General features: G+C 60.6%; 3 protein-coding genes across 5 annotated transcripts; 2 read left to right on the top strand and 1 right to left on the bottom strand.

Moving 5' to 3' along the window:
• Positions 1-26: 26 nt before the first annotated feature.
• On the top strand, positions 27-12366 carry EZH1 (enhancer of zeste 1 polycomb repressive complex 2 subunit). 3 transcript variants are annotated; one of them, XM_027664826.1, is made up of 21 exons: positions 27-104; positions 619-739; positions 1293-1421; positions 1704-1823; positions 2327-2447; positions 3112-3285; positions 4057-4159; positions 4428-4591; positions 5349-5440; positions 5951-6125; positions 6557-6753; positions 7162-7253; positions 7809-7849; positions 8250-8375; positions 8893-9071; positions 9553-9648; positions 10023-10104; positions 10246-10326; positions 10429-10513; positions 10622-10721; positions 12350-12366. In XM_027664826.1, the coding sequence occupies exons 1-20, from the start codon at positions 94-96 to the stop codon at positions 10680-10682; spliced, it is 2250 nt and encodes a 749-aa protein (XP_027520627.1). In that variant the 5' UTR covers positions 27-93; the 3' UTR covers positions 10683-10721; positions 12350-12366. The 3 variants fall into 3 exon arrangements, with proteins under 3 accessions (XP_027520627.1, XP_027520626.1, XP_027520628.1); XM_027664825.1 differs by lacking the exon at positions 12350-12366 and having other exon boundaries at positions 10622-11910; XM_027664827.1 differs by lacking the exon at positions 12350-12366 and having other exon boundaries at positions 61-108; positions 10622-11910.
• On the bottom strand, positions 12295-20918 carry CNTNAP1 (contactin associated protein 1). Its single transcript, XM_027664824.1, has 24 exons — positions 20782-20918; positions 19569-19670; positions 19198-19391; positions 18950-19097; positions 18547-18750; positions 18294-18478; positions 18064-18207; positions 17468-17729; positions 17241-17390; positions 17002-17173; positions 16807-16913; positions 16582-16701; positions 16238-16441; positions 15990-16146; positions 15706-15833; positions 15407-15574; positions 15112-15330; positions 14795-15034; positions 14484-14720; positions 14183-14310; positions 13972-14065; positions 13618-13851; positions 13448-13495; positions 12295-13360 (listed from the first exon to the last, which is right to left on the bottom strand). Exons 1-24 carry the CDS (start codon positions 20858-20860, stop codon positions 13170-13172), a joined length of 3915 nt encoding a protein of 1304 aa, XP_027520625.1. The 5' UTR covers positions 20861-20918; the 3' UTR covers positions 12295-13169.
• A 3104-nt stretch (positions 20919-24022) lies between these two features.
• On the top strand, positions 24023-25303 carry CCR10 (C-C motif chemokine receptor 10). Its single transcript, XM_027664796.1, has one exon. It carries the CDS (start codon positions 24023-24025, stop codon positions 25301-25303), a length of 1281 nt encoding a protein of 426 aa, XP_027520597.1.
• The last annotated feature ends 1891 nt before the right edge of the window (positions 25304-27194 follow it).

Here is a 27194-nt window from a genome sequence, read left to right as displayed (position 1 = left end):
GCCTGGGGCCGGTCTGGGCGGGGCCTGGGGCCGGTCTGGGCGGGGCCGGCGCGCGCGCAGTGCCGCGGGGGCGCGCGGCCTCCCCGTGTCGCGATGGCCGAGCAGTGAGTGCGGGCGGGGCCGGGGGGTCCCGGGAGGGGAGCGGGGTCCCGTAGTACCGGCCAGGACCCCGGGCGGCTTCGGGGCCCGGCCCCGCTCCCCGACCCGCCGGCCCCGCCGGCCCCGGCACGCGCCGGTGCGTGTTCTCGGAGCGCACGGGCCCGGCCGGAGCGGCGCGGGAGCGGCTGGAGCTGGACCTGCGGCTCTCCGGCGTCATGTCCCGGAGGGGGATCAGGGACCTCGGGAACGCCCCGGGGTCAGGCGCTGTCCCGGGGGCTGGCGAGGCAGGAGCGGCCGGTCCCGATCAGCGCCGCCCCTCGCTGCTGTCCCGGGCCTGTTCGTGCGCCTCGGCCGCGGGTGTTCCGCAGGCAGGAGCACTGCAGACCGACCGGGCCGTCATTTTGCCTGGTTCAAGTCTATGATGTATTTAAAATCCACGGGGGTGTTTTTCTAATATCACTTGTCTCCGGGATTGAGCCCTCCGTTTATTTGATGTTTGTTCTTTCTGTACTGTTATAGAAAAATGGAAATTGCCACTCCTCCGACATCCAAGTGCATCATGTACTGGAAGAGGAAGGTCAAGTCCGAGTACATGCGTCTGCGGCAGCTCAAGAGGTTCCAGGCGAACATGGGAGCGAAGGTACAGACACGGCAAGGGCTGGGCTGGGGCGTCCCTGAAACACTTCCCTTCAGCTCAGAGAGTCCAGGCAGTGCCAGGGGATGTCAGGCCGTGGATTGATAAGCTGTTCTTGACTTGCAAGCTAGATCAGTGGGAACAGATGCTGCTTCTCCCCGTGCTCTGTCCTTGGTCTCGGGCCATGCAGGCGATGGCTCTCGCACACAGAAGGCTGTTGGATGAGCCCAAAAGGGCTTTTTTGCATTTGGTTTTTACAGTATCTCTCTGCTGAACACTCTCAGTGCTGTGGGTTTCAGATGGCTTTCTCTTGGCAGCAGGATTTCAGAGGGGGTCAGGTGGGATCAGGAGTTACCCTAAGCCCCCTGGCTGTTGGGTGGATTCTCAGCAGAGTTTCGTACCAATGCTGAGTTTAATTAGAATTCATTCTAATGAGTATCACCAGTCTGAAATGCTCAGCCTTGTTTGTGTTTTGATGCTCAAAACAGAATCTCAGGAAGAATTTTAGTGTTCTCAATGGGATTTCTTAAATTTTGAGAGCTCCTTTCTCTCCTTTCAGGCTCTTTTTGTGGCCAACTTTGCGAAGGTTCATGAAAAGACTCAAATCCTGAATGAAGACTGGAAGAAGCTGCGAGTGCAGCCAGTGCAGTTGATGAAGCCAGTCAGTGGGCACCCGTTCCTGAAACAGGTGTGCAGTGGAAAAGGAGCACAGGAGCAGCAAGTGGGGACTGGAACCAGGGCTCTGCAGGGAGCTGTGGGGATATGGGATGGGGTTTTGCTGTCCTAGGTCAGTGTCAGGCTGTGCCTCGCACTTTTGGGATGCAGAGATGGGCAAAAAGTACTCCAAAGTGCAGGAGTCACAGAGTGGATGTGGGACTTCCATGTGTTTGTCCTGAATTCTGTTTTCTCTCAGGCTGTGGCAGCCTCCCAGGGTGGTTCCTCACTGCCCTTCTCTGTACTTGTATTCCAGTGCACTGTTGAGAGCATTTTCCCAGGATTTTCAAGCCAGACACTGTACATGAGGACCCTGAACACGGTGGCACTAGTTCCCATTATGTACTCCTGGTCCCCCCTTCAGCAGAATTTCATGGTATGTGGGAGGCTGTGGGGCGCAGGGTCTTGGTGTGGTTGGGGTGTGATTGTTACACAGCTGGGAAGTGGTTCTTCAACCCACTTGTTTCAGGCAATGTCTGCTCGAGAGATGATAGAAAGTGTTGTTTTAGATGCTTGTTTTGTGGAATCCCATAAGCCAGCCATGTCTCACCCAGGTAGCCTTTACATGTGACTCTTTGGCAGGGTCAAGGAGTTGCTTCACAGGGTTCAAGGAATAAACATGTTTTTGGGGGTCTCGCTTTGTTTGGGTTTTTTCCTAGGATTTTTATGTCCTTTTAAACAAAGAATTTTATTTCTTAGGCAGGTCCTTTCTTTTGTGACTGGGTGACAGTGGGATAGCACTGACATGTCAGGGTTGAGACATCTGAATTTCTGCTGGTCCCTGTGTTGGCGGGTGTGAGGGACCAGAGCAGCCTTGGCCACAACCTCACTGGTATCAGCAAACGCTGCTTTTCTGATTTGTGTCTGATCTCTCTTCAGGTGGAGGATGAAACAGTTCTGTGCAATATCCCTTACATGGGGGATGAGGTGAAAGAAGAAGATGAAACCTTCATTGAAGAACTTATTAATAACTATGATGGGAAAGTTCACGGAGAGGAAGGTAACCTGGGAGCAGCCAGCCCTGTCCCTTCAAGGCCTGGTTGGATGGGATGTGGAGCAACCTGATCTAGTGCCCTGTTCATGGCAAGAGGTGGAATGAGAAGAGCTTTAAGGTTCTGTCCAGCCCAACCCATCCTGTGGTTTTATGGTTCAGTCTCTTGCAAATAGCATATCTAAGTAATTCAGAAGTCAAAAGGTGGCAGCAGTAACCAGGTTTTCTGTGGGAGCTCTCAGAGCAGGGAAACAGGACTGTGCCTGCTGTTCTCCTTTGCAAGGACACAGTCCTGCCTTTGGATATCCTGCTCCATTCTAGACCTGAGGTGCTCTGGAGCAGATACTTCTGTGCACGGGGATTCACAGGCTCCTCTGGGATGCTGAAAATATGCAAGGGGGTGGGAGGAACTCAACAACTCTGTTCTGCTAGTGACTTTAGCAAAGAGTTTAATCAATGAAAAGCCAGTATATTTCCCTGCAGCACTGTCTGCCCCATCATAAAACTGCCTGGGGGGAGAAAGGCAGGGAAAACTCTGATGTGGCCTGTCTCCACATTGCTGAAAACGATAAAGCACTTCTGACAAAACTGAGAGAAGGGCTCAGCTGGTAGCAGTGATGTGGCTGGCAAGGAGTGAGAAGGATGGTGGCAGTCCCACATCTCTGTGTTTCAGAAATGATCTCAGGGTCAGTCCTCATCAGCGATGCCGTGTTCCTGGAGCTAGTGAACGCCCTGAATCAGTACTCGGATGAGGAAGAGGAAGGACACAATGATTCTGAGGTGAAACAGGAGCATGGGAAAGAGGAGCTGCCAGTCACAAGGAAAAGAAAGCGAATTGCAGCAGAAGGTGGGTTTGGCCACAGGAATAGGCATTATGGTGGTCACGTTTCCATCCTGCTCTGGGTTGTTCTCACTGTCCACTGTGGACAGGACAAGAAATCACCAGCTTAAAGTGTGATGAGAAGTAATTTAGATGAGTCATCTGGAAACCCATTTCCTGGTGAGATTAGCAGAGCTGGGTGTTATCTGAGGAGGCTGTGGGAGCTCTGCATGTGGAGGTTTTCAAGTGCTGGTGTGGCAAGCACCTATCAGGGAGGTGTGGGTGGATCTGTTTCTGTGGGAGGCAGGGAGATGGGACATTTCAAATCCCTTCCAGACCCGCTTTCCGTGTATTAGTGTTTCTCTTCCCTCTCCTGTGTCACCTGGAGCTCTTGTTGCCTAGAGGAAACTCTGGTCTGGAGGATTTTCCTGTGTCCTCGATGACCTTAGGAATGCTGACAAGTAGTTTTGTCTTTGTCCTTGATCTGATTTGGGTGGCACAGGTACCAGGACCTTTGTGGATATAGGAAAGCATTGTCTGAAAGTCCTACCCTGGGACAAATAAATAGTAATAATGCTTAAGAAATGTTGATTTTTCCAGCAGTACATCATGCTGTGCTGAAAGTGATTCTGAAAATGCCTTAGCCTGGTTGCAGGACTTTAGGCTTATCCACTGTGTATGGGATTACATTTCTGTCTTAAAATACAAACCTGAACATCGCTGGAATTGCTCTGTGTGAGAAGGAAAGGCCCGTTCACATCAGCTTGGCTGAGGAATTCTGTCTCCTCTTCTTTGTAGGTAGCAAGAAGTGTTCCAAGAAGCGTTTCCCCAATGACATGATATTCACTGCCATTTCTTCCATGTTTCCTGAGTACGGCTTTCCAGAGGATATGAAAGAGAGGTAGAAGATCTCTGCTTGGGTTCTGTTACCTTTCTTAGCAAGAGCTGAAATCTCTGTTTCAGAGGCCAGCTCTGGCCAGGCCACAGAGCTCGGTGCCTGCAGGCTCCGTGGGCAGAGCACGTTTTGAACCTTACAAAACCTTACAAACTGCAGCTGGGCCTCGAGGTACCTGGGCCAGAGTCCGACGGGCCCAGGTAGTGACGTAGCCGTGTAAAGTGTCCCAAATGGGAGAGCGTGCACATCCCTGGGTGTTTCTGTTTGCCAACAGGTACCGGGAGCTCACGGAGGTGTCGGACCCCAACGTGCTGCCGCCACAGTGCACTCCCAACATCGACGGGCCATGTGCCAAGTCAGTGCAGCGGGAGCAGTCCCTGCATTCCTTCCACACCCTCTTCTGCCGCCGCTGCTTCAAATACGACTGCTTTCTGCATCGTAAGTGCCATCTCGGCCGGACGCTTCCCTAGAGCCCTCTCTCCTCAGTTTTCCTCTGCACGCCTTGCTTAGTCCGTGCTGCAGTCTCTGGAGGGTGGTGCCTCCCGAGTTTGCAGTGGGGGCCTTAGGAGCTGACAGGTGCCCAGAAGCCTTTTGTACAGACGGCTCCACTCTTTGCTCCCACGGACGGCAGACCGACCTGCGTGGCCGTCCCCTCTCCGCGCTCAGCACGCCTCATCCGAGCTCCCGGCAGTTTGTGCCGTAGTCCTGCCACCACCAGACTTTGCTCTTGCTTTGCAGAAGCTCGTCAGTGAAAGGCATGAATGTTTCACTGCCAAAGTCTGGACATGCCCCTGTGTTTTGTTGCCTCACTGGAACTTACAGCTTCATCTTAGTCCTGTTCCTGCGGTTGGTCCTGCCAAAGCCTTTTGGATACTGCTTAGCTGCTGGACCTGCTGTTCTCCAGGTCTAAGGGCTTCTTTGGGAAGTCACAGGACTTTTTCCAGTGAATTATTTATTAAAAGATATAATATTAAGATCACGTGGTCTTTTTGTTTCAGTCTGAAAGCAGATCCTTTTCCTATGGCCTCTCCTTTCCAAGCTGCCGAGTCCCCATTGTGGGTTGGAGCAGGGCTGCCCCAGGGGTTCAGCTGCTGTGGGAGCCCTTGGACACGCAGGCTCCCGCTTCCTGTCCCTTGCAGAGTGGGGGGAGACTCTTGGAGAATGCTAATAGTAAAGATAACTGTTACTTTTTCAGCTTTTCATGCTACTCCTAATGTGTACAAACGAAAGAATAGAGAGACCAAGATTGAGCCAGATCCTTGCGGCGCAGACTGTTTCCTCTGGCTGGTACGTTTCTGCGTTGCTGCTTTAGAAACCACAGGAGAAGTGCCCTGGCCAGCCCTGCTCTGCAGAGCTCTGTGGACCTTTTTCACGACTTCCATAATTAGTTCTAGTCCTTGTTGGATTCAGGACAGCGTGAATGCAAATGCAGACCTTACCAGATGCATATTTTAGCAGATGTCCGACAAAGACTAATTCCAGAGCTAGCAGATGGGAAATTGTGTGACAAATGATTTCTCTGGAGTCAGTGCAGTGTTAGAGAAATTAAACCCAGGTTGAAAAGGAGCAGAGCAAGAGGCCAGGAAGATCCAGAGGAGTGGGCTGGGGGGGGGCCAGGGCCAGGAAGCCTCTGCTGACCAGGCAGGGTTTGGCACTTGCTGAAGAGACCACACGTGGCCAGCCTCTTCCACCTGTTCTTGGTGGTGGCAGGACAGGGTTTGTCCCAGGGCCTGTAGAAAAGCCTTCCTGCGTTCCCTGGTCATCTGCCACTCGTCTTGTCTTCTGCTCTGCTTGCAGGAAGGAGCCAAGGAGTTTGCTGCGCTGCACAACCCCCGGTCCAAGTGCTCAGGCCGGCGCCGCCGCCGGCACCACGTGGTGGGTGCGTCCTGCTCCAACACCCCAGCAGTCACCGAGACCAGGGAGGGTGACAGTGACCGGGACACGGGCAACGAGTGGGCCTCTAGCTCCTCGGGTACGGTGCCAGCCCTGGGACACCCGCTCACCTCTGGTGTGGGCAGTGAGGGCGGGTGGGTTCTCACGGCTGGAGTTCTCCCGGGGTCCCCTCTGCTTCCAGCACAGCTGGGAAGTTTGGAGTTAGCAAACAGTCGGTGTTCCCAGAAAACCTGAGGGACACCAACCCTGCCCTTCCTGTTACTGGATTCACTGTCCTCTGCCAGGAAGAAGGAAAGTTGGCAAGAAAAGCGAGAGCTTTCCTGGGACCTGCAAAGCTCAGAGCGAGCCCTTGGCTCTGAGCACTGTTCCCGGACAGAGGCAGGAGTGTGTGGCCAGGAGTGCAGTGCAGGGTTGTGAGGCACCATGAGGGGACCACTGGCCCCCAGAACCACGATGGCCAGGTACCTTCTTCCAGGGTGTGTTTGGCTTAACATCTGCCTTTCCTGCCAGAGGCCAACTCCCGCTGCCAAACCCCCACCAAGCAGAAGCTGAGCCCGGCCTCCTCCCAGCTGTTTGCAGTGGAGACGCCACAGGAGCCTGTGGAGTGGACGGGAGCTGAGGAGTCACTCTTCCGTGTCTTCCATGGGACCTACTTCAACAACTTCTGCTCCATTGCCAGGCTGCTGGGGACAAAGACCTGCAAGCAGGTGGGTGCCCAGAGCAGGCGATACAGCAGCAGGAGAGGGGCGAGGGCTGGGGCCAGAGCCGCTGCCTGTTGGTTTTATTTCTCTGCCACAAACCTCCCTGAGGAAGGTGTCACATCAACACGTTTGGAGTCCAGGGTGTAACTCTGCAGCACTGCTGCTGTTGACAGAGTGAGCCCTCTGTGCCAGTGCTGTGGGTTCCCTCCTGCGTGTTGCAGCCGGGCATGCAGGCGCTCGTTTCCCAGGCAGGAGGAGCACATGGGCAGGGAAACAGGGCAAAGCTGCTGCTCGCTGGGCCTGGGACTGGGAGCCCCTCTGTGTGTGCTTGCTCACACTCTCTGATTATGCTTTTGATAAAACAACTGAAGTGCACTGAACCTGTTTCGTCTTTTTGCTTCTGTTCTCTGGTAGGTCTTTCAGTTTGCCGTGAAGGAATCACTTATAACAAAACTGCCAACAAATGAATTAATGAATCCATCCCAGAAGAAGAAAAGGAAGCACAGGCAAGTGTTGGACAAGCTTGTTTTTTTCTTTAAATGCAACCAGATCCACTCCTTTTTGTGCCAACGCATTCCTGGTAATCCCCATCTGGCTCCCATCTGTGCACACATCCTGCTGTCACATGGGACTGCTGGTGCTGCCACTGGGGGCTGGCCCTGGCCCAGCTCAAGGGCTGCTACCCTCACTGGGGCTCAGTGGTTCTGGGGTCTCGGTGGCCCTGTGGCCCTGGGCTCAGCCCAAAGACAGGGCATTGCTGGCTGAAACCTCTGCTGCCACTGCCCTAACAGCAGCCTCATCCTCAGCTCCCCAACCTGTGACCCACTTTCTGTGCTGATCCCAGTGTGTCCAGTATTATTCTGGCTCTGGTGTTTGCCTTAAAAAGCTTCTGCTGCAGCTGCATTGCTCTCATCTTTCTCCATTTTATGGCGGCTGCTGATCACTAATGCATGAAGCTGCCAAGCCTGTCCCTGCTGTGCTGGCTGCTGGTGCAGAGCAGTCCTGGCCGCCTCTCCCTGATGGCTCATGCATCCCCTCAACCCTTTCTGCTCCTTTTCCAGGCTGTGGGCTGCACACTGCAGGAAGATCCAGCTGAAGAAAGGTAGTGTTGGCTGTGGCTGTGTCATGGGAGGTTTGTGACTGCCATGGTGGGACAGCCATGTCCTGCTCACCATCCTGGCAGCTCTGCAGTGCAGGGGGGAGCAGCTCTGCCCAGCCAGGCTCCCTGGGGTGCCGGGAGCGTTGTGGCTGTGCCAGTGCCTGCTGAGGCCACACTTGTGGTGGAGTTTGCTGCAGCCAGGGGGAGGCTGAGAGCTGGTGTGCAGCCCTGCTGTACACTGGGCTGTGGTCAGTGAGCACAGCCTTGTGCCTGTGGGAGCCCTGACCAGTGCAGGCAGATGGGGAGCTTGCACATTCTCTGCTCCAGTGCCCTGCATGTGCTGCTTTGAAAAGATTCCTGCAACGTACAGCTTCTAATCCAGGCATTTCTCATCTTGCTCTAGATAATTCACCAACCCAGGTGTACAACTACCAGCCCTGTGACCATCCAGAACATCCCTGTGACAGCTCCTGCCCTTGCATCATGACTCAGAATTTCTGTGAGAAGTTCTGCCAGTGCAACCCTGACTGTAAGGAGAGGCTGAGGACTATTGGGCAGGAAAGCAGCCAGCTCTCCTGGCACAGAGCAGAGGGAGGGTGCAGAGCTGGGGCATGCCAGGGGCCTGCTTTATTCCTGCACTCACTGCTCTGTCCATCTGCAGCAGTTTGATTAGCAGCTGTTAAAATCCTAAGGGAAATAGTTCCATGCTGCCCTGCAACTCTTGGCAGCTGAGAGACGCTGCTGTTAGAGAATGCTTGTCACGGTATCTGTATCCCATGGGTGCTGCTGCTGGTCCCCTGTGAGCAGGATGTGTGACCATTTAAGATGGGCATTGGGTCACTGCTCTGCCATGTTTGTTTTTCGTGTCTGGGCTTTCATTCCCAGCTCTGCAGTGGAAGCAACAGCCAGGCTTTGTTCTGTCCCTGCCCAGGCCCTGCCGGGGTGAGACCTGGCTAGGGGAGGAACATCTAGGGCAGGGACCCTGCGTGGCCCCTCTGTTCTCTGCCAAACCTCACAGTGCAAACCCGTGGGCTGTGTCACTGCAGGTCAGAACCGTTTCCCAGGCTGCCGCTGTAAGACCCAGTGCAACACCAAGCAGTGCCCTTGCTACCTGGCTGTGCGGGAGTGTGACCCCGACCTCTGCCTCACCTGCGGAGCTTCGGAGCACTGGGACTGCAAGGTGGTCTCCTGCAAGAACTGCAGCATCCAGCGAGGTCTCAAAAAGGTATTGACAGCAGCATGGCAGGGGCTGCCTCAGGGCTGATACACAACTGCTGCTGCTGTGTGGGAGGGGGGGCATGAGGCCCCCGCAGCTGCCTGAGTGCTGAGGTCTGGAAGAGAAGCTGCTCTGCCCCGGGCTTCTGCAGCACTTACTCTGGAGTGGGGATTGTGGATGTGAAAATCAGGAGACGTGAGTTACGTGAGGAAGGGTTTGAGAGCAAGTGAGTGTAAAAAAAGTGGCTCCAGAGAAAGGTTTGGTCTTGAATTCTGCTGGTCAGGGCAAGGGATTTTGCATTAAAAAAAAAAAAATCAGACAAAGTTGCAAATTAGTGTGTGTCAAGTCCTGTGCAGCTCCATGTGTAAGTCTGTGTCACCATAACAAGGGGATGCTGGATGGACACTGACTCCCCTCTGCCCCTGTGATCTGGGTGCTGTGAGGTGCTGTACCTGCCAACCCTTCCCACTTTCTTTCACCTTGGTTCCAGCATTTGTTGCTGGCCCCGTCGGACGTGGCTGGCTGGGGCACTTTCATCAAGGAGGCTGTGCAGAAGAACGAGTTCATCTCCGAGTACTGTGGGGAGGTCAGTGCTGCTGTGCCGGGCGCACGGGGGTCTGCCTGTGGGGGGAGGGCTTCCTTCAGCCATGGGGACAGCAGGGACAGCTGCCTTCCCCAGCTCTGCCGTGGCCGTGGGCTCACTCTGACCAGGTTTGGAGAGTGAGTCTTGTGCTGTTTCAGAACACATCTCAGTACCTCTGGCCCTCCACTGTGGAGGAGCGTGTTCTATGTGCGCTGCTCCCTGGGAACCCTGCTCTGGCCTCTGCCCCATCCTTGGGAGCCCTGGCGAGCTCCTGCCTGTGAGATGGGAGGGAGGGCAGGAGCATTTTTCCAGGAGGCAGGTGAGTGCCTGGTTCAGCCCTCAGCTGCTCAGTCTTTCAAGGTGTTCTCCCTCTACAGCTCATTTCCCAGGACGAGGCTGACCGGCGAGGAAAGGTCTATGACAAGTACATGTCCAGCTTCCTCTTCAACCTCAACAATGGTAATTCCCTGGGGCTGCCGGGGTGGAGAGGCCAGGGCTGCTGGCCAGACAGGCAGGCTCAGCCCAGCTCTTGCCTTGGTGACAGGCCTGGCCTTACACCACAGTTTTCTTCTTTTTTTTCTTTTTTTTTTCTTTAAATAGATTTTGTTGTTGACGCCACCCGCAAAGGAAATAAAATCCGCTTTGCTAACCACTCAGTGAACCCCAATTGCTATGCCAAAGGTGAGATCCCCCTGCCCAGTCAGACCAGGCAGGGTACAGTGCTGCGAGAGCTCTGGCCCAAGCTGGGGCTGCACGTCTCTGACATCATCTCTCTGGTTGCAGTTGTAATGGTGAACGGAGACCACCGGATTGGCATCTTCGCTAAGAGAGCCATCCAGGCAGGAGAGGAGCTCTTCTTTGACTACAGGTACCTTGGACAGCAGGGGACTGGGCTGCAGAGGTGACCCCACCTTCTGTAGAGGTTTGTGGGGACTGTGGGAGGTCACTGCTGCAGCCGTGACTTCCTGTCTTGCAGGTACAGCCAGGCAGATGCCCTGAAGTACGTTGGCATAGAGAGGGAGACAGACATCATCTAGGCCCGGGGGCAGTCCCGGCACACCTTGCTGCTGCACCTTGTAAGCAATGCCATGTTTGCTTCACGCTGACATGACTGCTGCTGTTCCCACTGCTGTGTGTGTCACAAGTGCTACTTTCCATCCAGACACCCAGAGAGACTCGGGGCAGGAGTGTGAGCAGTGCCTGTGCCCCAGCTGCTGTCCCAAGGTGGTTTCCCCTCTGCCCCAGCTGGCTGGGGCACAGGAACCACCCAGCCATGGCTGGAGTTGGCACCAAGGGATACCTGGGGATGGGAGAGCAGCACTATGCAACACGTCACTTTGAATAGGGATGCCACTGAGCTGGGTAGAGACAATGTTAAAGTCAGTGCCCATGGTGGCCCAGGGAAGGCTCCTCGGAAACCTGCCTTGGGCTTTGTGATCCTCTGGCCCTGGGGATAAAGGGGAAATATTCTCTGGCGGGGTGAGGTTTGGCCTTAGCACCCAATGCAAAAAGGAAAGAAAAAAGCACTTTAAACTAATCCCCAGCTGGTGGCTGGGCCCTGTGTTTCATGCTGGGTATGGAGAGACTGCAGGCATCCTGGGCGACCTGCATCCATCAGCACCTTTGCAGGGACATCACTCTGGGTTTGGGACAGGGCAGGCTGATGGGGCCTGGCGTGACCTGAAGGGTGGAGCTGTCCCCTGAGAGCCACATGTGCTGCCAGCTGCCTGCCCAGCCTGGTGCTGGGTGCTGGGCCATGTTCTACCCAGTGTCCAGGGCTGAGTCCCCAGGATGGTACAGGGAGCCTGGCCAAGCCCTGGCCTGGCACCGAGGGGGCTGGGCCCCCCAGCCCCCTTCCAGCTGTGTGGTACATGAACACAGAGAGGTGCTGGGTCTGCCTGGGAGCCAAGCCCTCCCTGGCCCAGCCCTCACCATGCTTCCCCAGTCCCCTGCCACGGCAGGCCAGGCTGTCTGTCCATCCTTCCCACTGTCCATGATGCCCTCCTGGAGCTTGGAGGTGTTTGGGTTTGTCTGGAGCAGTGCTTGTACCCCAGCACCTGCCTGAGCCCCACTCCCTGCTGCCTCCGTCCGCCTGGCTCCCCTCAACCCTGCTCTCGGCTCAGCGTCTTCTGCCACTTTGGCCATAGCTGCACTATGCCAGGCTTTTGTCTGTGGTTTGTTGACGGTGAATAATGGTAATAATAATGCACTTTAAATAACATGGCTTGTAGCCTTTGTCATAATAAAGTGGTAGCGAAGACCCTCCCCTGCATGCTGGTCTCTGTAACTTTGGGAGCAGCTGGCAGCAGCTTGTCCCCTGCCTGTCCCCTGCCTGTCCCCTGCCTGCTGGGCTCAGCCCAGCCATGGTTCCTCAGAGCCCAAGGGGAATCAGGAGTGGTCAGAAGCTGCTAGCTGCCCAAATCACACTGGCTCGGGGTGGGGAGGGGACAGAGGTGTGTGGCAGGGAAAGCAGGACACTGTGTGTGTGTGCAGCAGCAGCTGAGCTGCCTCTACCCCTGGCTAGTTACACCCTGCATCCCATTCCAGGAGCAGGAATTGCTGTTGTCTGTGTGGTCCCTCTCCTGGTGCAGGCTAAGCTAGGGTGAGTGGAGAGGATCTGCCTGGGCTGCCAAGGGGAAGGCTGGGGAGTGTCAAACGCCATCATTCTGCCTTTATTTGATTATCCTCACATCTCATTCAACAGAACAGGATTTTTAAAAATAAAGTGCCCAGTGGAGCCAGGCCTTTGGGTAGATAAATGCGTTTCTGTAACATCGTCTTACCACAACACAGCGAGTGAACAGGAGCTTTCCCTGGGCTGGAGGTTATCAGCAGGACTGGCACTTCATACAGAGAAGTAGCAATCTACAGACCACGCACCATGACACGGGGAATGTTGAGCCCGCGGGAGCTTCCGTTTGGTTTTTTATACAAACCGATAGAATAAAAAAACCCAGAGTGTAGTAGAATATCCAGCAACAAAAATGGTAGAAAGGATCTGTACCTGACCTTATGAAAGCAGCATCTCAGCAAGGTGCAGCGGCGGCATGCGCGGCGCCGGCGCAAGGTATTGCTCGGCGCCCCGGCTGTGCGGGGCCAGTGCTCGTGGCTCTGCGTGGCGCTGGCGAAGCGAGCAAAGCAGCGGGTCATCTACGCGGGCAGCGCTAACGGGTGGCAGCAGCCGGGTGCCCCCGGCCAGAGGGAGGGTGGGGGCCGGGCCCGGGGCTCCTCACGGGAGGCCAGGCGGGATTTGGCAGCTGCGGGGGCAGCAGCCTGCCTCCAGCGAGGGGGCTGCCGCCGTGCCCAGGGCGAGTGGGACTGGGGCTCGGCAGGTCACAGCCGTGCTCCGGGGCCGGTCGGTGGTGGCCACGGGGAGGAGATGGTGGTCGGTGCGGTCTGGACCGTCCAGAGGTGGATGTTGGCAGTTCAGGTGTGCTCGGCCCTTTGGTCCCGCGACGCTCGCTCATCCCCGGGCAGGTCTTGGGGATGTGGGGGCTGTGAACCTGTCCCACCCCCGGCCCCTGCTATTCCCCTCTCGCCTCCTCCAGGATCTGGGGCAAGTTCTGGTCCTTGCGTGCCGACACTGGTTTGGTAGCGCTGCCGTAGTCCTGGATGGCCTTGGGTTCGTTGGTGTGGTAGGAGCCCTTGTAGCGGTGGTGGTAGAAGTACAGCAGTGCCAGCAGCCCCCCCAACAGCAGAAGCAGGAAGATCACAACTGTGGGGGAGAGGCAGCAGTGAGGGTCTGGGAAGGAGGTGCAGGGCCAGGGCAGAGTATGGGACACCATCCAGGGGCTTCACTTACACCCAATGATGATCCCAATCCAGCCGTCGTCGTGCACATGGGGGAACTCTGCAGAGATAGAGTGGGTAGCTGAGAGTGGGCTGCAGCGAGGTCTTGTGCTGGAGCTTCCCCTCTGCAGCTGGTGCTTGTCAGGGGCTCTGTTCAAGCCAGGGTCCCACCACAGCACCTACCTATGCCCATGTACCAGGGGTCCATCTCAGGAGGGATGAGGACAGTGGTAAGGGGGAGCATTGAGGCACAGCTTGACTCCACCAGCTCCCCCCGAATGCTGTAGGGCCGCAGGGCACTGGTGGGGTAGAATATGGTTTTGAGGGGCACGAGGGTGTTGAACTTCACCCCTGAGAGGCAGCCTGAGAAGCCGGGTGTGTTGTAGCGCTGGATCTCGGGGTCAATCACACCAGTTTCTGTGGGGGCACAGAAGGAAATAGCTCATCCCTCTTGGAGAGTAAGGGCCATGCTGGGCAGAGGAGACCCTGGAGACTCCAGCATGGGAAAGGGGTGGCCAAGGACTGGACCCAGCTCACCCATCACGCGCCCCAGGTAGAGATTTTTGGGAGAGTCCAGCTTGCTGTCCACAAACAGGGAGAACTGTTGCTCCATGACGGGGAGATAATCCACCTGGGAGGCAGGTGCCCAGTGTCAGCACCCGTGAAGCCACCCCACCTATACCCCTCTCAGTCTGACCTGCAGCCCCAAAGCCCCCAGGCCCTGAGGGGAGGGTGCCCTGGCCCGTACCTGGGTAAACAATGTGCGGTGCAGGCGGGTGATGTTGACACGGTGGGGCCTCCCGTCTGTCACTGGCTTGGTGGTGAGGGCGAAAACATAGGGGCTGGTGCCCAGCTGGTAGCGTAGCTGCAGGCTCCCTGCGGGCAGTGGGGGCCATCAGCAGGGCCAGAGCTCTCAGTGGACACATCCAGCTTGTCTATAGGGCTGGGGAGTAGCATCCACAGAGAGGAGGGTCCCATGCAGCCCCAGAACTTGGGGGGGGTCCCCTCAGGCTCTGTGTGAGCCCCAGGGCAGGGAGCCCTGCCCTCACCATCATCCTTGATGAGCACGGCCATATAGTCCTTTACAAAGGTGCTGACATAGAGCAGCACAGCAGGCGCTGAGGTGGTGCTGAAGCTGAAGCTGACCTCCTCGCTGGTGAGGTTGTAGCCAGGCAGGGGCTGCCAGGGGCTGCTGATGATGCTGGCGAACTCGCGGGCAGCGTACAGAGACACGGGCAGGATGTTGTACCGCACCCAGGTGCCCTCCTCAAAGTACCCGCCGATGTCTGCGGGGGAGCCCATGGGGTGAGGGAAGCGTAGGCTCCTCAGCCCCTCTCACCCCGCGGAGCACAGCCCTCACCGTGGTTGCAGAAGGGCCCGGTGAAGGCGGAGATGCTGCAGTTGCAGCTGTAGTGGCTGTAGCGCTCAACGCAGAGCCCGCTGTTCTGGCAGGGCACCGGCGGGTCCTGGCAGTAACCGGTGCAGTTGACCCGCACACCCTCCGTCTCGTTGGCCTTGCCCTCCAGGTTGAGCGTCACCCCGTTCATCCGCAGCCCCCGCAGGCACCCCAGGAATGGGCGCATCTTGTGCTCCGCCGCGCCTGCAGTGGGGCCGAGGCTCAGCACCCTGTGGCATGCAGGGACCTGGGGGTGCAGGGCCACGGCCGGGGGCTCTCACCGACATAGAGGGGCCTGTCAAACTCCAGGCGGACGAAGCTCTGCGGGGGGGCCGGCCGCACCACCCAGGGCAGCTTGTCCACCCGCAGCCGTGCCAGCTTGACGTTGAGCTCAGCCTTCACCTGGTGCCACTCATCATCGTTCCAGGGCACCACTGACCGCACCGTCAGGTTCTCATCCCCGTTCCCAATGTCATAGATAAACACCACATCCCTGGTGGCTACAAGGATGTGGTGTTGGGAGGAGCCCCCCAGCCTCACCGCCCCCCACAGCCCTGCACCCCCTGCCCCCCGTACTGTTGAGCTCAATGCGTATGTAGTTTCTGGTGCCAGGGTTCTCCAGGAAGACTCCAGATAGGGCAGTAGTCTTGAAGTAGAAGGAGATGTCAAGGCTGTGATTGGCCTGGAAGGTGGGGAAGATCAGGGCTGCACCCCTGTTGAAGGAGACGGTGTTCCAGGTGTTGCCTGTGGGGAGCAGGAGGGGCAGTGAGGGATGAGCAAGGACCCTCCCTGTGTGGGGGACCTCGCAGGTGTGGGACCCCTGTGGGTGTAGGCACTCTGCAGGCAGGGGACCTTCCGTGGGGCTGGTCACTCACGGTCTCCGTAGCATCGCAGGGGCCCCAGCAGGAACTGGGCTTCAGAGCCAGTGCGGTTGGTGTCCCCAACCACAACCTGGGTGACAGGCAAGTGGTCCACAAAGGTCAGCAGACCTTTGTCTGTCCTCCTGCAAATGGTGTGTGCATCAGAGTGGCTGTGAGGGGCTTCCGTCCCTTTGCCAGCCTGCACCCCTATTACCCCCATCTGAGGGCCCCAGAGTCTGTGCCCCCCATGCCTGCAGCCCCTGCCCCTCAGCCTCTGTCCTGCAGACCCCACCACTCACCACAGTGCGTGGTCGGCATCGCAGTTGCAGAAGTACTGGGGGTCTGCACAGTTCTTGTCCAGCCCGCAGGCGCAGCGCTGGATGCCCGGCCGTGAGCCACCCCAGTAGTAGTGCCGTTCATCATTCCGGCCCATCCAGAAGCTGAAGGGCAGCCCAGCTACGAGCACAGGGGAGGGTGAAGACACTGTCCCAGAGCACAGCCCTGCAGTGCAGCCCCACGGTGCAACGCCAGTGCCCCCAGCACTCACAGGGAGTGTTGAGCAGGCGGGAGTTGTAGCAGTGGAACTCGATGCGCTGCTCACAGTACTCAGAGGCATTGGCCAGTGCTGAGACCTCAGCCCAGGAGGCGTTCCAGTACTCTACAGCCCCCAGGTAGAGCTGGTCCACACTGGAGCCCGTCACCCGTGTGGCGTAGTGGCGGTTGTGACGGATGATGGTCCATGCTCGGTCCTCTGCACTGACAGGGAGCTTTTAGGACTGGACCCCCAGGACACCCTCACTACCTCTATCCTGCTCCAGCCCCAATACACAGGCAGGGCTGGTCCCCAGGGGCACTGGACAGAGAGACCCCCTGGCCTCCTGCTGCCCCCACCTCGGATGTCACAGTACACCATGAAGGGCTTGAGTGGCCCGCTGCCATCCGGGTCGATGGTGTAGTTGCCTGAGGTTTTCCCGCTGACCCGGTAAGCATCACATGATTCTTTGTAAAGGGCTGGAAGAGAAGAATGAGGTGGGGGTCAGTGTGAGGGGGACACTAGGCAGAGGGAGGGGCCACACGTGCCCTTACTGTCCCAGACCCACAAGTCTCCAGGCTCACATTTGTGACAGGTCTCCCCCTTGTACCCCGTCAGGTCGCAGATGCACATGAAGTCATCCCAGGACTGGATGCAGCGGCTGTCATGCTCACACAGGTTGGGGGTGCACCTGAGGGTGCAGAGGGCTCCTGTCCCAGCACCAGCACAGCCCCTCAGTGCCCCTCACTCCCAGGCAGCACCCCTGTCCCAGTCGATACCTGTCTGTGATGCCGCAGACGTTGAAGAACACATTGTGGTACTGCGCCAGCCGCTGATGCACCAGCAGCTCCACATCCACGGGCTGCAAGTCCACGTTCAGCATCTGCAGGCAGCCATGGAAGGCTGTCTGGTTCGACCTGCAGCCGGTGACTGAGGCTGGCTTGGGGCAGCCTGCAAGACAGAGCAGGGTGAGCAGCCCCCAGGCACATGTTGCCCTGGCCTCTGCCCCACTGCCCACCTCCAAAGAAGTACTGGCCACCAGTAAGGAGCTGGAATGGGTGTGCCACCCGAAACTCGGCACCATCATCATTATCAATGGTCACAACAGCTGAGCCTTCCCGTGCCACCAGGTGCACTGAGTGCCAGAAGCCGTCATTCAGGCGATACCCTGTGGGGACAGGAGGGTGTGTGGGGAGGCTCTGCTGCCACACTGGCCCCACTCCCTGTACTGGCTCCCCAGCCCACCTGCGGCAAACTCCAGCTTCTTCTTGCCAGGCTGGGCAATGGAGACATTGATCTGCCCCTCGCTCAGCACCATCTCGAGGGAGCCCCGGCCATCAGAGAAGTTGGTGTAGAGCAGGAGCCCAGTGGTGTCCCAGGAGCGGAAGCGGAAGCTGACGGACAGACGGTTCCTCCGTGGGCTCCCCGGCACCCGTATGTAGTTGTTGATGCCGGCGAAGGTGATGGGGGTGGTCAGCTGGTCCTGGCAGTAGTGGCCCACGCTGCCCTGGGGACAACCACGGGATAAGGTGAGGAAGGGGATGTTCCCATGGCAGGGAGGCCCCTCCCATCCCCACAGTCCTGGCCCCAATCATGCCCAATCGATCCCAACGCCTGGTAGAACCAGGCAGGCACCCCAGGCCAGGGATAACCTTGTGTGGTCAATGCGGTGCCGCTTGGCTGAGCACAGCTGCTGCCCAGCCCTGCGCCACCCCACAGTGGGCAGGGAGCCTGGCCTCAGGCAAGGGGTCACCCCCCAGTGGGGCTAAGGACATTCAGGAATAGGATCCTCCCACAGCAGGGACAGGACCCCCAGAGAAGGGGCACCCCCCGGCCTGGACCTCGAAGCGGATGTTGGGTCTCCGGTGCCGGGCCAGGTCAGCGATGTTGACCCCATTGAAGATGATGTTCTCCACGCAGCCCCGGAAGTTTTGCCGGTAAATGAGGTGCTGCTTGTCCTGGTCAATCACCCCCCCAAAGAAGATCTGGGAGGCAGAGGGAGAGGGTCAGTCCCTCTCTGGGGGGACAACACCAGTCAGCATCCTGGCAGTCCCCTGCCTGCTGCACCCACCTCAGTTTCGAGGTCAAGCTGGTTGAAGGTGCCACGGCAGCGGAAGCGCTTGACCTCCCCGTCCAGCGTCAGGTTGACGTAGTGGCCGAGGCGCTCAATGTGCAGTGAGTGCCAGTGCTGGTCATCCAGGAGGCTGCCCACCGCCACTGTTGTGTGGCCCTCACTGGCATGCAGTGGGCTGCTGCCTGGGGAGGGGCAGCGTCAGCCGGCAGCCCTCTGGCCCCATGTCCTCAGCCCCCCGGCCCTGGCTCACCTAAGCTGATGTGCAGGAGGAGCTGGGCCTGTTTGAGCTCCACTGTGATGTAGTCACCCTGTGAGCCCTCCCCATGCATCAGCAGCCCGTCCTGCTCCAGCGTTTTGAAGTTGAAGGAGATGTCATCCTCAAAGGTGCTGACCCTCTTAGCCCGGAAACGGTAGGAGATGGCATCATCCCCATCAAAGTAGAGCACGTGGGACCCTGGGGAGAGCAGAGCAGCCCCAGCCATGTCACTGCCTGCAGCAGCAGGTGCCCTGGCACGGGGAACACTCCCTTCTGCTGTGGTCTATGCCATGGCTGCAGACCATTTGGGCGCAATCCCCTCTGAGAGTGTTTTCCACAGTGCCAGAGCCAGGGTCCTGCTGCACAGGGCTGCTGGAGCCCCTGGCCAGGTACTCACGGTAGGGGCAGCCGTAGAGTCCCAGGCGCAGCCCAATCTTCCCACGTGGATTCCATGCCACTGGGATGATGCGGATGTAGCGTGCAAGGATGGGGTAGTGCAGGTCATGCCGCACCACCCCACTCTCGTTCACATTCCCAAAGAACGTCTGAGGATCAAGGGTCGCTGTCAAATACCTTGCTCCAGGTGAGGGGTCTCTGCCCCCCTCAGAGGACCCCCTCCCGCAGGGACCCCAGTACCCCCCCTACCCAGTTGCTGCCCTGCTGGAAGAAGGGTTTCCAGCTGGTGGGGTGGTCTCCGTAGAGCACAATGTAGCGTGTCAGCCAGTCATAGGTGTTGAAGGTTCCCTGCGTGGCCACCGCGTTGATCCGGTGCTTTTGCATCAGGTCGATCTGGAGCCAGGGCTGCTTGTCCCGGGGATCAGGGGACCAGCCACTGGTGCCTGTGGGGGAGCTGCTCAGCTGACCCCACAGCCCTGCACCCAGTGGCTCCCAGCTGAGCAGGGGCTGCTTGCTCGGCCCCACCCCAGCACCCGACTGGATTCCTCAGCCCTTGTCGAGGACCCCCCCGGCCCACGTGCCCCGCCCAACCTGCGTCCCGATCCTGCAGGGGGACTCACTGTGCAGCCGGGCAAAGCTGGGCGAGTAGAAGATGTTGTATCTGGAGGAGGCACCGATGGAGTAGGAGTAAAGGGGAGCGACGAGCTCATCGTAGCATGGTCCTGTGGGGAGAGTGGGGCTGGGGGCGTGCTCGGGGCACTGAGCTGGGCAGTGCCCCTGTGGAAGCTCTCCTGACCCGGTCCTGCAGACCCTGAGGGGTCTGGGGACCCCTGCAGACTCTGTGGGCTCTCGGGACCCTGCTGCCTCCGAGGGCTTTGGGGACCCCGCGGCCCCCTCGGGCCGGCGGCGCGGCGGGCCCGCTCCGCTCTCCCCTCCCACTGCAGCGGAGCTGACACACCTCTGCGGGCCCCGGCGCCCGCACCAGCCGCCTCTGCACTGACGTGGGCGACGGGACCCCCCATCCCGCCCTGCCCCGCCCTGCCGGGTCACAGTCCCTCGTGGGAGCCCAGGGGGTCCCGTGCAAACCCTCGCGGCACCGGCAAAAGACGCTCTGACGGGGTCGGAGTCCCGAACCCCTCGCAGGGTCCCCCCGGCCGTGTCGGATGAAGCCCAGGGAGTCCACGAGCACCCCCAGCTCTCACTGCAAGGCCCGTGCTCAATCACCCCCCCGGTCCACCGCCCCCCATCCCACAGCCCCCACTTCCATCCCTTTTCGCCCCGACCCTGGGGAAAGGGGCCAAGGGTCCCGGCTCCGGGGGCCGCAGGGAACTGTCCAGTGCGGCCAGGACCTCGCCGATCCCCGTGCCCGAGCAAATGCCCCAAGCCCCGGTACCGGGCCCGGCCCGGTTCAGCCCCGCGGCGGGGTCGGCCCGGCGGGCGGCGGCGCTGGCCGAGGGGCTGGTGGAGCCCGGCAGGTCCGGCGGGGCGCCCCCGCTCGCCTCGGTATCCCCGGGCATCCCGGATCCTCGGGGTAACCCTGCTCCTCCGGTCCCCGGAGGCTGCGGGCGGGCGCGGTTCCGCCGGCGGTGGCGGGGCTGCCGGGGACCGCCCCGGGCGGGGCGGGGAGGGGGAGAATCCGGACACCCGTGTCCGGCGGTGACCTTGAGGACGATGCGGACCGGGGCAGTAGAGGAAACCGAGGGATGCCCGGGGGAGAACGGGGGATGGTCGTGAGAGCGGGGTTGCGGGGGCGGCTCAGGGATGCGGGGCCGGGGTGGCAGGCGCGGTCCCGCAGTGCGGAGCGGCCGCTCCCGGGACTGCGGCTCCACTTACGTGCGAGGCAGCCGGGGCCGGGGCGCAGGAAGCCGACGCAGGCGGCGAGCAGGAGCCCGAGGAGGCGGCGGGCGCCCATGCTGAGCGCCCCGAGCGCCCTCGACGCCGCCGCTCCCGGTGCTGCAGCCGCACGGCGGAGCGGGGCCAGCGGCTCCGCCCATGGGGCGGGGGGGGAGGCCGGGACCGGGCCGGGGGGGCGCGGGGGCCGGGCTTGGCGCAGCGCAGAGCCCCGACCCCCCTCGCCGCACCCCGGAGCAACGCTCCAGCCGGCCGCCCGATTCCCCCGGTCCTCGGCCCCGCGGGGTACCGGCCGCCTCGGGCTGCACCGGGACACGGCTCGCGGCCTCGGTGGGCTCGCGGAGGGGGGCACGGGCATAGCGAGGCCGTGCAGGAACTCCTCTGGCATCCCCGGGAGGTTCCTCTGCAGCGCCTGCCCCTTGTCGAGCCCCGAGCCCCCCCAGCCCTTATTCCCTTGCAGCCCCGGCCCGGAAGGGGGGGTCGGAGCGGTGCCCGCAGCCCCCCCGCAGCAGATGTGGCGGCGGTTTGTAATCAAGCCATAGATTAAGGCCTTCAGGTCTCGGGGTCGCCGCTCTCTCCAGTGGCGCAGAAGAAGGGATTTAGCCCATGTCTGCTCCCAAACAATCCCCAGATGCCCACAGAGGGGCCGGGGGGGCTGGCGACTGCCTGGCCTACATACACCTACAAACCCTCTGCGCCCCGTGTCCCCTGGCCCCTCAGGAGCAGGAGACCCACTCTCCCAGGAGCCCTAAGCAGCTCTGAGGGACGGGGATGCCCTGGCAGCCGCTGGGTCCATGCTGGCTCTGGGTGCTGGGCAGGAGCTCAGCAGGGCAGCTCCACACCACTGGCTCTCAGCAGGACAGCACAGCCATGACCTGCAGGTACCCAGTGCTGGGGCTCCTTCCTGCCCAGGCAGAGTCGAGACCTGGGCTGGGGAGTGAAAGAGAGAACAGAAAGCCCCAGGTGTGGCAGGGATGATGTGGGACAGCCAGTGGTGCACCGAGAGTTCTGCTACCGGGAGCTGGAACCATGTGCCGGGGTCATTGGCACCTGCCCTCCTGTCCCCCAGACCCCAGCAGTGCTTTCAGGTCCATCCCCAGGAAAGGCACAGCCCACCTGACCTTATCCTGACACCCCAGGGTGCTACCTGCTCTGGCCACAGTCCCCATGTCCTCTCCTTGTGCTGGGTCAGGTCTGTGACAGCCCCAGTGGGGACATGCGGAGTCCCTGATGAGCTGTAGGGCCAGCATTGGCCCCGGGACTCTCCTCCTTCCCCTTCCCCCAGGATGCAGGGTGTAGGATGGCACCCTCTGAGCCAGCACTGGGCAGAGGTCTGCAGCCACACCCCTGCACTGCAGAAAGAGCATGGGAGGGGAAATGACCCTCCAGCAAAGAGCTCTGGGGAACCCCCAGGGACTGGAGGCCTCTGCCCAGTCACTCTCCAGCCAGGGCACAGCAGCTCCACAGCCCCACAGCCCCATAGCTATACCTGGGACCCCACACCCGTCTGGAGGCAGCAGGAGGGCCGAGGGCAGAGCTGGGATAAGCCGCAGCAAAGACTGCTGTAGCGGGGGAGAAAGGGGGATTGAGGGATTACTGTGGAAAACGGCCGGGAGCCTGTTAAAGCTGGGGATCAATTTGCTCCCCCCTGGGAAGAGGAAAGTGGGGCCTCTGCCCCACAGGAACTAATCTGCTTCTTAACGAGGAGCTGGGAATTTTGTTGTCAACAACCAGCAACATGCCTGCCCAGAGCCACAGGGGTGCAGGGGCACAGGGGCCTGGGGTTGCAGGGATGCAGAGTGCAGGGCCAGGCTGGGACCCCTGGGTGTGAGGTACAGCCTGCACCAGCAGCCACCCCAGCTCCTGGAACCACCATGTTTCCATCAGGATGAGATGATCCTGGACCAGACATGGCTCTACTGATCCCTATGATCAGCATCCTTGAGCAGCATCCTTCCTATGTCCAGCTAAGTGTCAGCCCACAGCAGCATACACTTCATTTCTTGGTCCTATTCCCTCTAGCCTCCCCTCCAGGCCTGCAAAGGAGCCACCAACAGCCCCAGGGTGGGCTGCGGTCTCCTGCACATGCTGTGTGCCCTTGGCCAGATGCCGTTCCTCTGGCTGGGTGCTCCCAGGCTTGGCCCACAGTCCTGCATGACAGGGACTGAGTGGAGCTGCTATTTCTGTCCCCAGCATGCAGATGTAAAAGATGCATAAAATAAAAGATTCAGGACAGGCTCCGGAGGGGAGCCACCTCACCTTCCTCCATGGGGCTGGGCCTGTGCTCTGCACTGTTTTCAGTATCAGAAGAGGCACGTGGTCAAACCACAGGTTACAGAGCGCTGAGACATCAACAGCTCCAGACCCTCCGGCCACGGGAAAGGTCCTGCTGTGCAATGCAGAAACAGGTGAGAGGCTGTGGGGTGAGGGGTTTGCTGGGGGCAGGAACCTCCTCACTGTATTTTCTTATGTTTTTTAGATAGTTTTCTTGTGAACCCTGCAGGTTTGGGCTGAAAGGCAAAACCCTATGGAATCCGGGCAGTACCTGGTGTTCTGGTTCCCTGGGGCCTAGAGCAGGGAAGGAGCTAGGAGAGCTGCTAGAGAGTTAACCCTCCCTGACATTGCATTCAGATCCCACCTGTGGCCCCAGAGCAGGTGGGGGGGCTCAGGCCCAACTGCCTGGACTTGCTGACATGGGCCAGAGCTAAATTGCTGTTGGGAGACTGCTCTGAGTCGGAGCTGTGTCAGATCCTGACATCCATGGCAGTGGGGTCCCGGCTCTTCAGTGCCAGGCTGCAGTGCTGTCCCACTGCCCCAGAGCAGGGCTGAGCAGCTGGGAGCTGGGAGCACTGTGCGCAGCTGCCTGCAACCCGTGCGAGGCAGTGGGATGCCCTGGGACCTCCCTGTCTGGGGCGAGGGCCAGGGAATGTGGGGCTGTGTCTGCACTGGGATCCCCAGGGTAGTGCATGGGTGGGTGGGTGCTTTGGCCACTCAGGGATGCTGGTGTGGAGCCCCAAGACCTGACTACCCAGGGCAGCCAGGGCTGTAGGCTGGGTGCTGATCCCCAGGGGATGCTGGAGCAGCTCCCCAGGCAGGTGCAGGTTTAGTCTGTGGGACGTGGTGCTGTGCTGGGGATGTCGTAGCCGGGGTCACGTCCCTTCACCAGCTCTGCATCGCAGGCGGCTGCTCGGGAAGTGTGCGGTTGCTCTTGCAATGACTGAGCATGGTGAACCTCCCTCTGCTGCGGGGTGGGTGTGAGACAGAAACCACCCTGCACGTGGGGCTGGGGACTGGGGGCTGTGGCACGCCCGGGCTCCCTGCGGTGGGGCTGGGCGGAGAAGGGCTGCCCTGGGTGTGGTGCTGCACCTTGTGGCCAGGCTGCCACCACCGAGCCCTCCTCATTCAGTCTCCTTCTGTGCAGGCAACCCCCAGCCCCATCTCAACGGAGCTGATGGCCACCACTGAGTTCTACTCCTGGGACGATGAGTACTCGGGGGAGGCTGGCATGCTGCCCGAGCTCTGCGAGAAGCAGGCAGTTCAGGGCTTTGCCCGCACCTTCCAGCCTGTCGTCTACCTGCTGCTCTCACTGCTGGGCACGGTGGGGAATGGGCTGGTGCTGCTCACACACACCCGCTACCGCCGGGCACACAGCGTCACCGATGTCTGCCTCCTGCACCTCGCCCTGTCTGACCTCCTGCTGCTCCTGACTCTGCCCTTTGCCGTCACTGACACGCTGCAGGGCTGGTCCCCAGGTACGGCCGCCTGCAAGGCACTGCAGGGTCTCTACGCCCTCAACTTCTACAGCGGCTTCCTCTTCCTCACCTGCATCAGTGTGGACCGCTACGTGGTCATCGTGCAGGTCCCGGCCGCCTGCCGCCTGCGCCCAAGGGCTCGCCGCCACGGCTGGCTGACAGCGGGGCTGGCCTGGCTGCTGGCCACGCTGCTGGCACTGCCCCAGTTCATCTACAGCCAGGCAGAGCAACATCAGGACCTCCGGATCTGCCGGGTCGTCTTCCCCCATGTGGTCTCACGGGTGGCCCGGGGGGCCACCAACCTGGTGCAGGTGGTGCTTGGCTTCGTGGTGCCCTTCCTGGTGATGGCGAGCTGCTACACGGCTGTGGCACGGACGCTGCTGGCGGCCCGTGGTGCCCAGCCCCACCGGGCACTGCGAGTGCTGCTGGCCCTCGTGCTGGTGTTCGTGGCCCTGCAGCTACCCCACAGCCTGATGGTGCTGCTGGACGCGGCCGAGCTGCTGGCCAGCTGGGAGGTGAGCTGTGCCCAAAGCCGCCGCAAGGACCTGGCGCTGCTGGTCACAGGTGGGCTGGCATACCTGCGCTGCTGCCTCAACCCGCTGCTTTATGCCTTCCTGGGCCAGCGCTTCCGTCGGGAGCTGTGGCTGCTCGCCAGCGATGCCGGCTGCGTGGGGCCCCTTGAGCAGCGCTGTCCCGGCTGTCCCAGTCCCCGCCGGCGGACATCGCTCTCCACATACCTGGACGTGGTGTAGGGGCACAGTGCCTCCAGCCACGGCAGGAGCCAGCGCCCCGGGGCTCGGCCCCTCCATGACTCCCCGGGGAGAGCCCTGCCCATACATGGGCTTGCCCCGGGGAGCAGCGTGGCGCAGGCAGCGCTAGACAATCTGCACGGTGACTGCACACTCGTGGACAGAGGGAAGAGCAGCTCCACAGCACCTGCATGTCCTGAGAGTGCCTTCAGTGACCGGTGACCCGCCGGGACAGGGTCACACGTGCTCCCGGGGAACCCTGCAATATCACATATGTTCTAGGGGGATCATCTAATATCACGCTCCGGGGGGGCCATGCAATGTCATGCGTGCTCTGGGGGTCCGTGCGGTGCCGGTGGGCTGAGTCGGTGAGTGCAACAGCGGGGCCAGGCAGGCAGCTGGTTCTCACTCACAATAAACCTCAATCGAGTCCCGGTGGGCGTGCGCCATCTCCGTCTGAGCCGGGGCTGCCCCGCGGGCTCTTGCGGGACAGGAGCTCGGGGCCGGGTGGCGGCCCTCTGGCCACCGGCGCTGGCGGGCGATGCCTGCAGGAGGCAGCAGAACCTCGCTCTTCCTGCCCGCCCGCTGCCCGCCCTCTGCCTGCTCGCTGCCCGTCCCCTGTTCACCCTCTGCCCGTCCCCAGGGCCGAAGGGGCAGAGACCCCCCGGAAAAACCCACCCTGGGTCCGACTGGAAATCCCCTCCTGGGGTGGGGGCAGAAGGACGTACCTCTCCCCTTCTCACTCCCCCCGGCGGCTCCCCGGGGCCAGGGTGATGCGCTGGGGCTAGCCCGGCCAGACGCCCCCGGGCTGGCACATGACTAGCGGCTCATGGGCACGGGCCGGCAGCACCGGGGCCGTGCGGTGCCTCATGCTCCGGGCTTGGCTGAAGAAGCGCTCTGGGGTACCGGAAGCAGCACCAGGCCTGGCTCTGGTGCAGCCTCTCGTGGGATCTCCCAGCGGGGCTGGGCATGTAGGGAAACACCTTCATGGGGCTGGAAGCTGCTTCATGCTCATCCCCTGCTCTGCTTGGCATTAACCCAGTACTCGACTGGAAGAAGGCATCCCAGAACCTTCACCTACTGCTGGGCCAGAAATGCGGTTACTGCTGACTCAGCAGATGCAGAGCTGTGGTGATGGTGTTCCCCTCAGCCGGTGGGGAGCAAGGGCCAGATCGGACAGTACCCGGCCAGGCAGCACAGCTGCCCCTGCTGCCCTCCCAGGCTGTGGTCTCGAGTGGTCCCGATCCCGTTCTCTGCTGTCCCCATGGCTGGCAGGCTCTGCCCAGTGCCCGTTGCCGTCCCGGATGCGTGGCCGGCCCCACAGCGGGGCTCAGCCCCCCGCACAGCCCGGCGCAGGCTGCGTGGGAGGGGAACTGGCAGCCGGCGCTTCCTGCCCGCGCATCCCAGCACCCGGGTTCCCAGGGACGACGGTGACCCAACAGCTGTAGCAAAACCAGAGCCTTAACCCCTTCTGGGGCTCCGCGAGCAGGGCCCGGGCCCGGGCGCTGCCGCGGCACCCAAGGCTCGAGGGGCCAAAGGGCCCAAGGCTGAGCTGAGCCGCGTCGCTGTGGCACCGGGTGTGAGTCCGCCACGAGCCCCTTCTGCCAGCTCCTCTGTCGAAAGGCGCCACGAGGGCCGGCAGGTCAGGCCTGACCGGGCACGGTGCCCTCCTGCCCACGGTCCGAGCACGGATCCCCGGTGCTGCCCGCTGGCACACACTTGGCAGCGCACCGGGCAGAGCCGCCATCCCGGGACGGGCGCGAGTGCTGCCGCACGCAGGAGCCAGGGCAGCACACGGTGCTGGTGCCGCGGGGCGGGGCAGGAGCCCGTGCCCAGTGCCGGTGCCCCACCAGGTGCGGGGGGTGCCCGGTGCGCCCCGCCGGTGGCGGGCTCG

The sequence above is a fragment of the Corapipo altera genome, unplaced genomic scaffold, assembly GCF_003945725.1.
Source record: "Corapipo altera isolate COAL_440 unplaced genomic scaffold, ASM394572v1 142, whole genome shotgun sequence".
Taxonomy (NCBI): domain Eukaryota; kingdom Metazoa; phylum Chordata; class Aves; order Passeriformes; family Pipridae; genus Corapipo; species Corapipo altera.
The sequence above is the reverse complement of the archived record's forward strand: the minus strand, read 5'-3'. Positions and strand labels throughout refer to the sequence as shown.

Bases quoted from the DNA above. Each gene is read 5' to 3' on its own strand.
- EZH1 (XM_027664826.1), top strand. The intron at 5,441-5,950 runs GTACGTTTCTGC...CTCTGCTTGCAG, and splicing joins CAGACTGTTTCCTCTGGCTG to GAAGGAGCCAAGGAGTTTGC. The intron at 10,327-10,428 runs GTGAGATCCCCC...CTCTGGTTGCAG, and splicing joins CCCCAATTGCTATGCCAAAG to TTGTAATGGTGAACGGAGAC.
- CNTNAP1 (XM_027664824.1), bottom strand. From the start codon at position 20,860: ATGGGCGCCCGCCGCCTCCTCGGGCTCCTGCTCGCCGCCTGCGTCGGC. The intron at 19,098-19,197 runs GTAGGGGGGGTA...CTTGATCCTCAG, and splicing joins TCCAGCAGGGCAGCAACTGG to ACGTTCTTTGGGAATGTGAA. The intron at 14,066-14,182 runs GTACGGGCCAGG...CCTGCCTCCCAG, and splicing joins ACCGCACATTGTTTACCCAG to GTGGATTATCTCCCCGTCAT.
- CCR10 (XM_027664796.1), top strand. From the start codon at position 24,023: ATGGTGAACCTCCCTCTGCTGCGGGGTGGGTGTGAGACAGAAACCACC.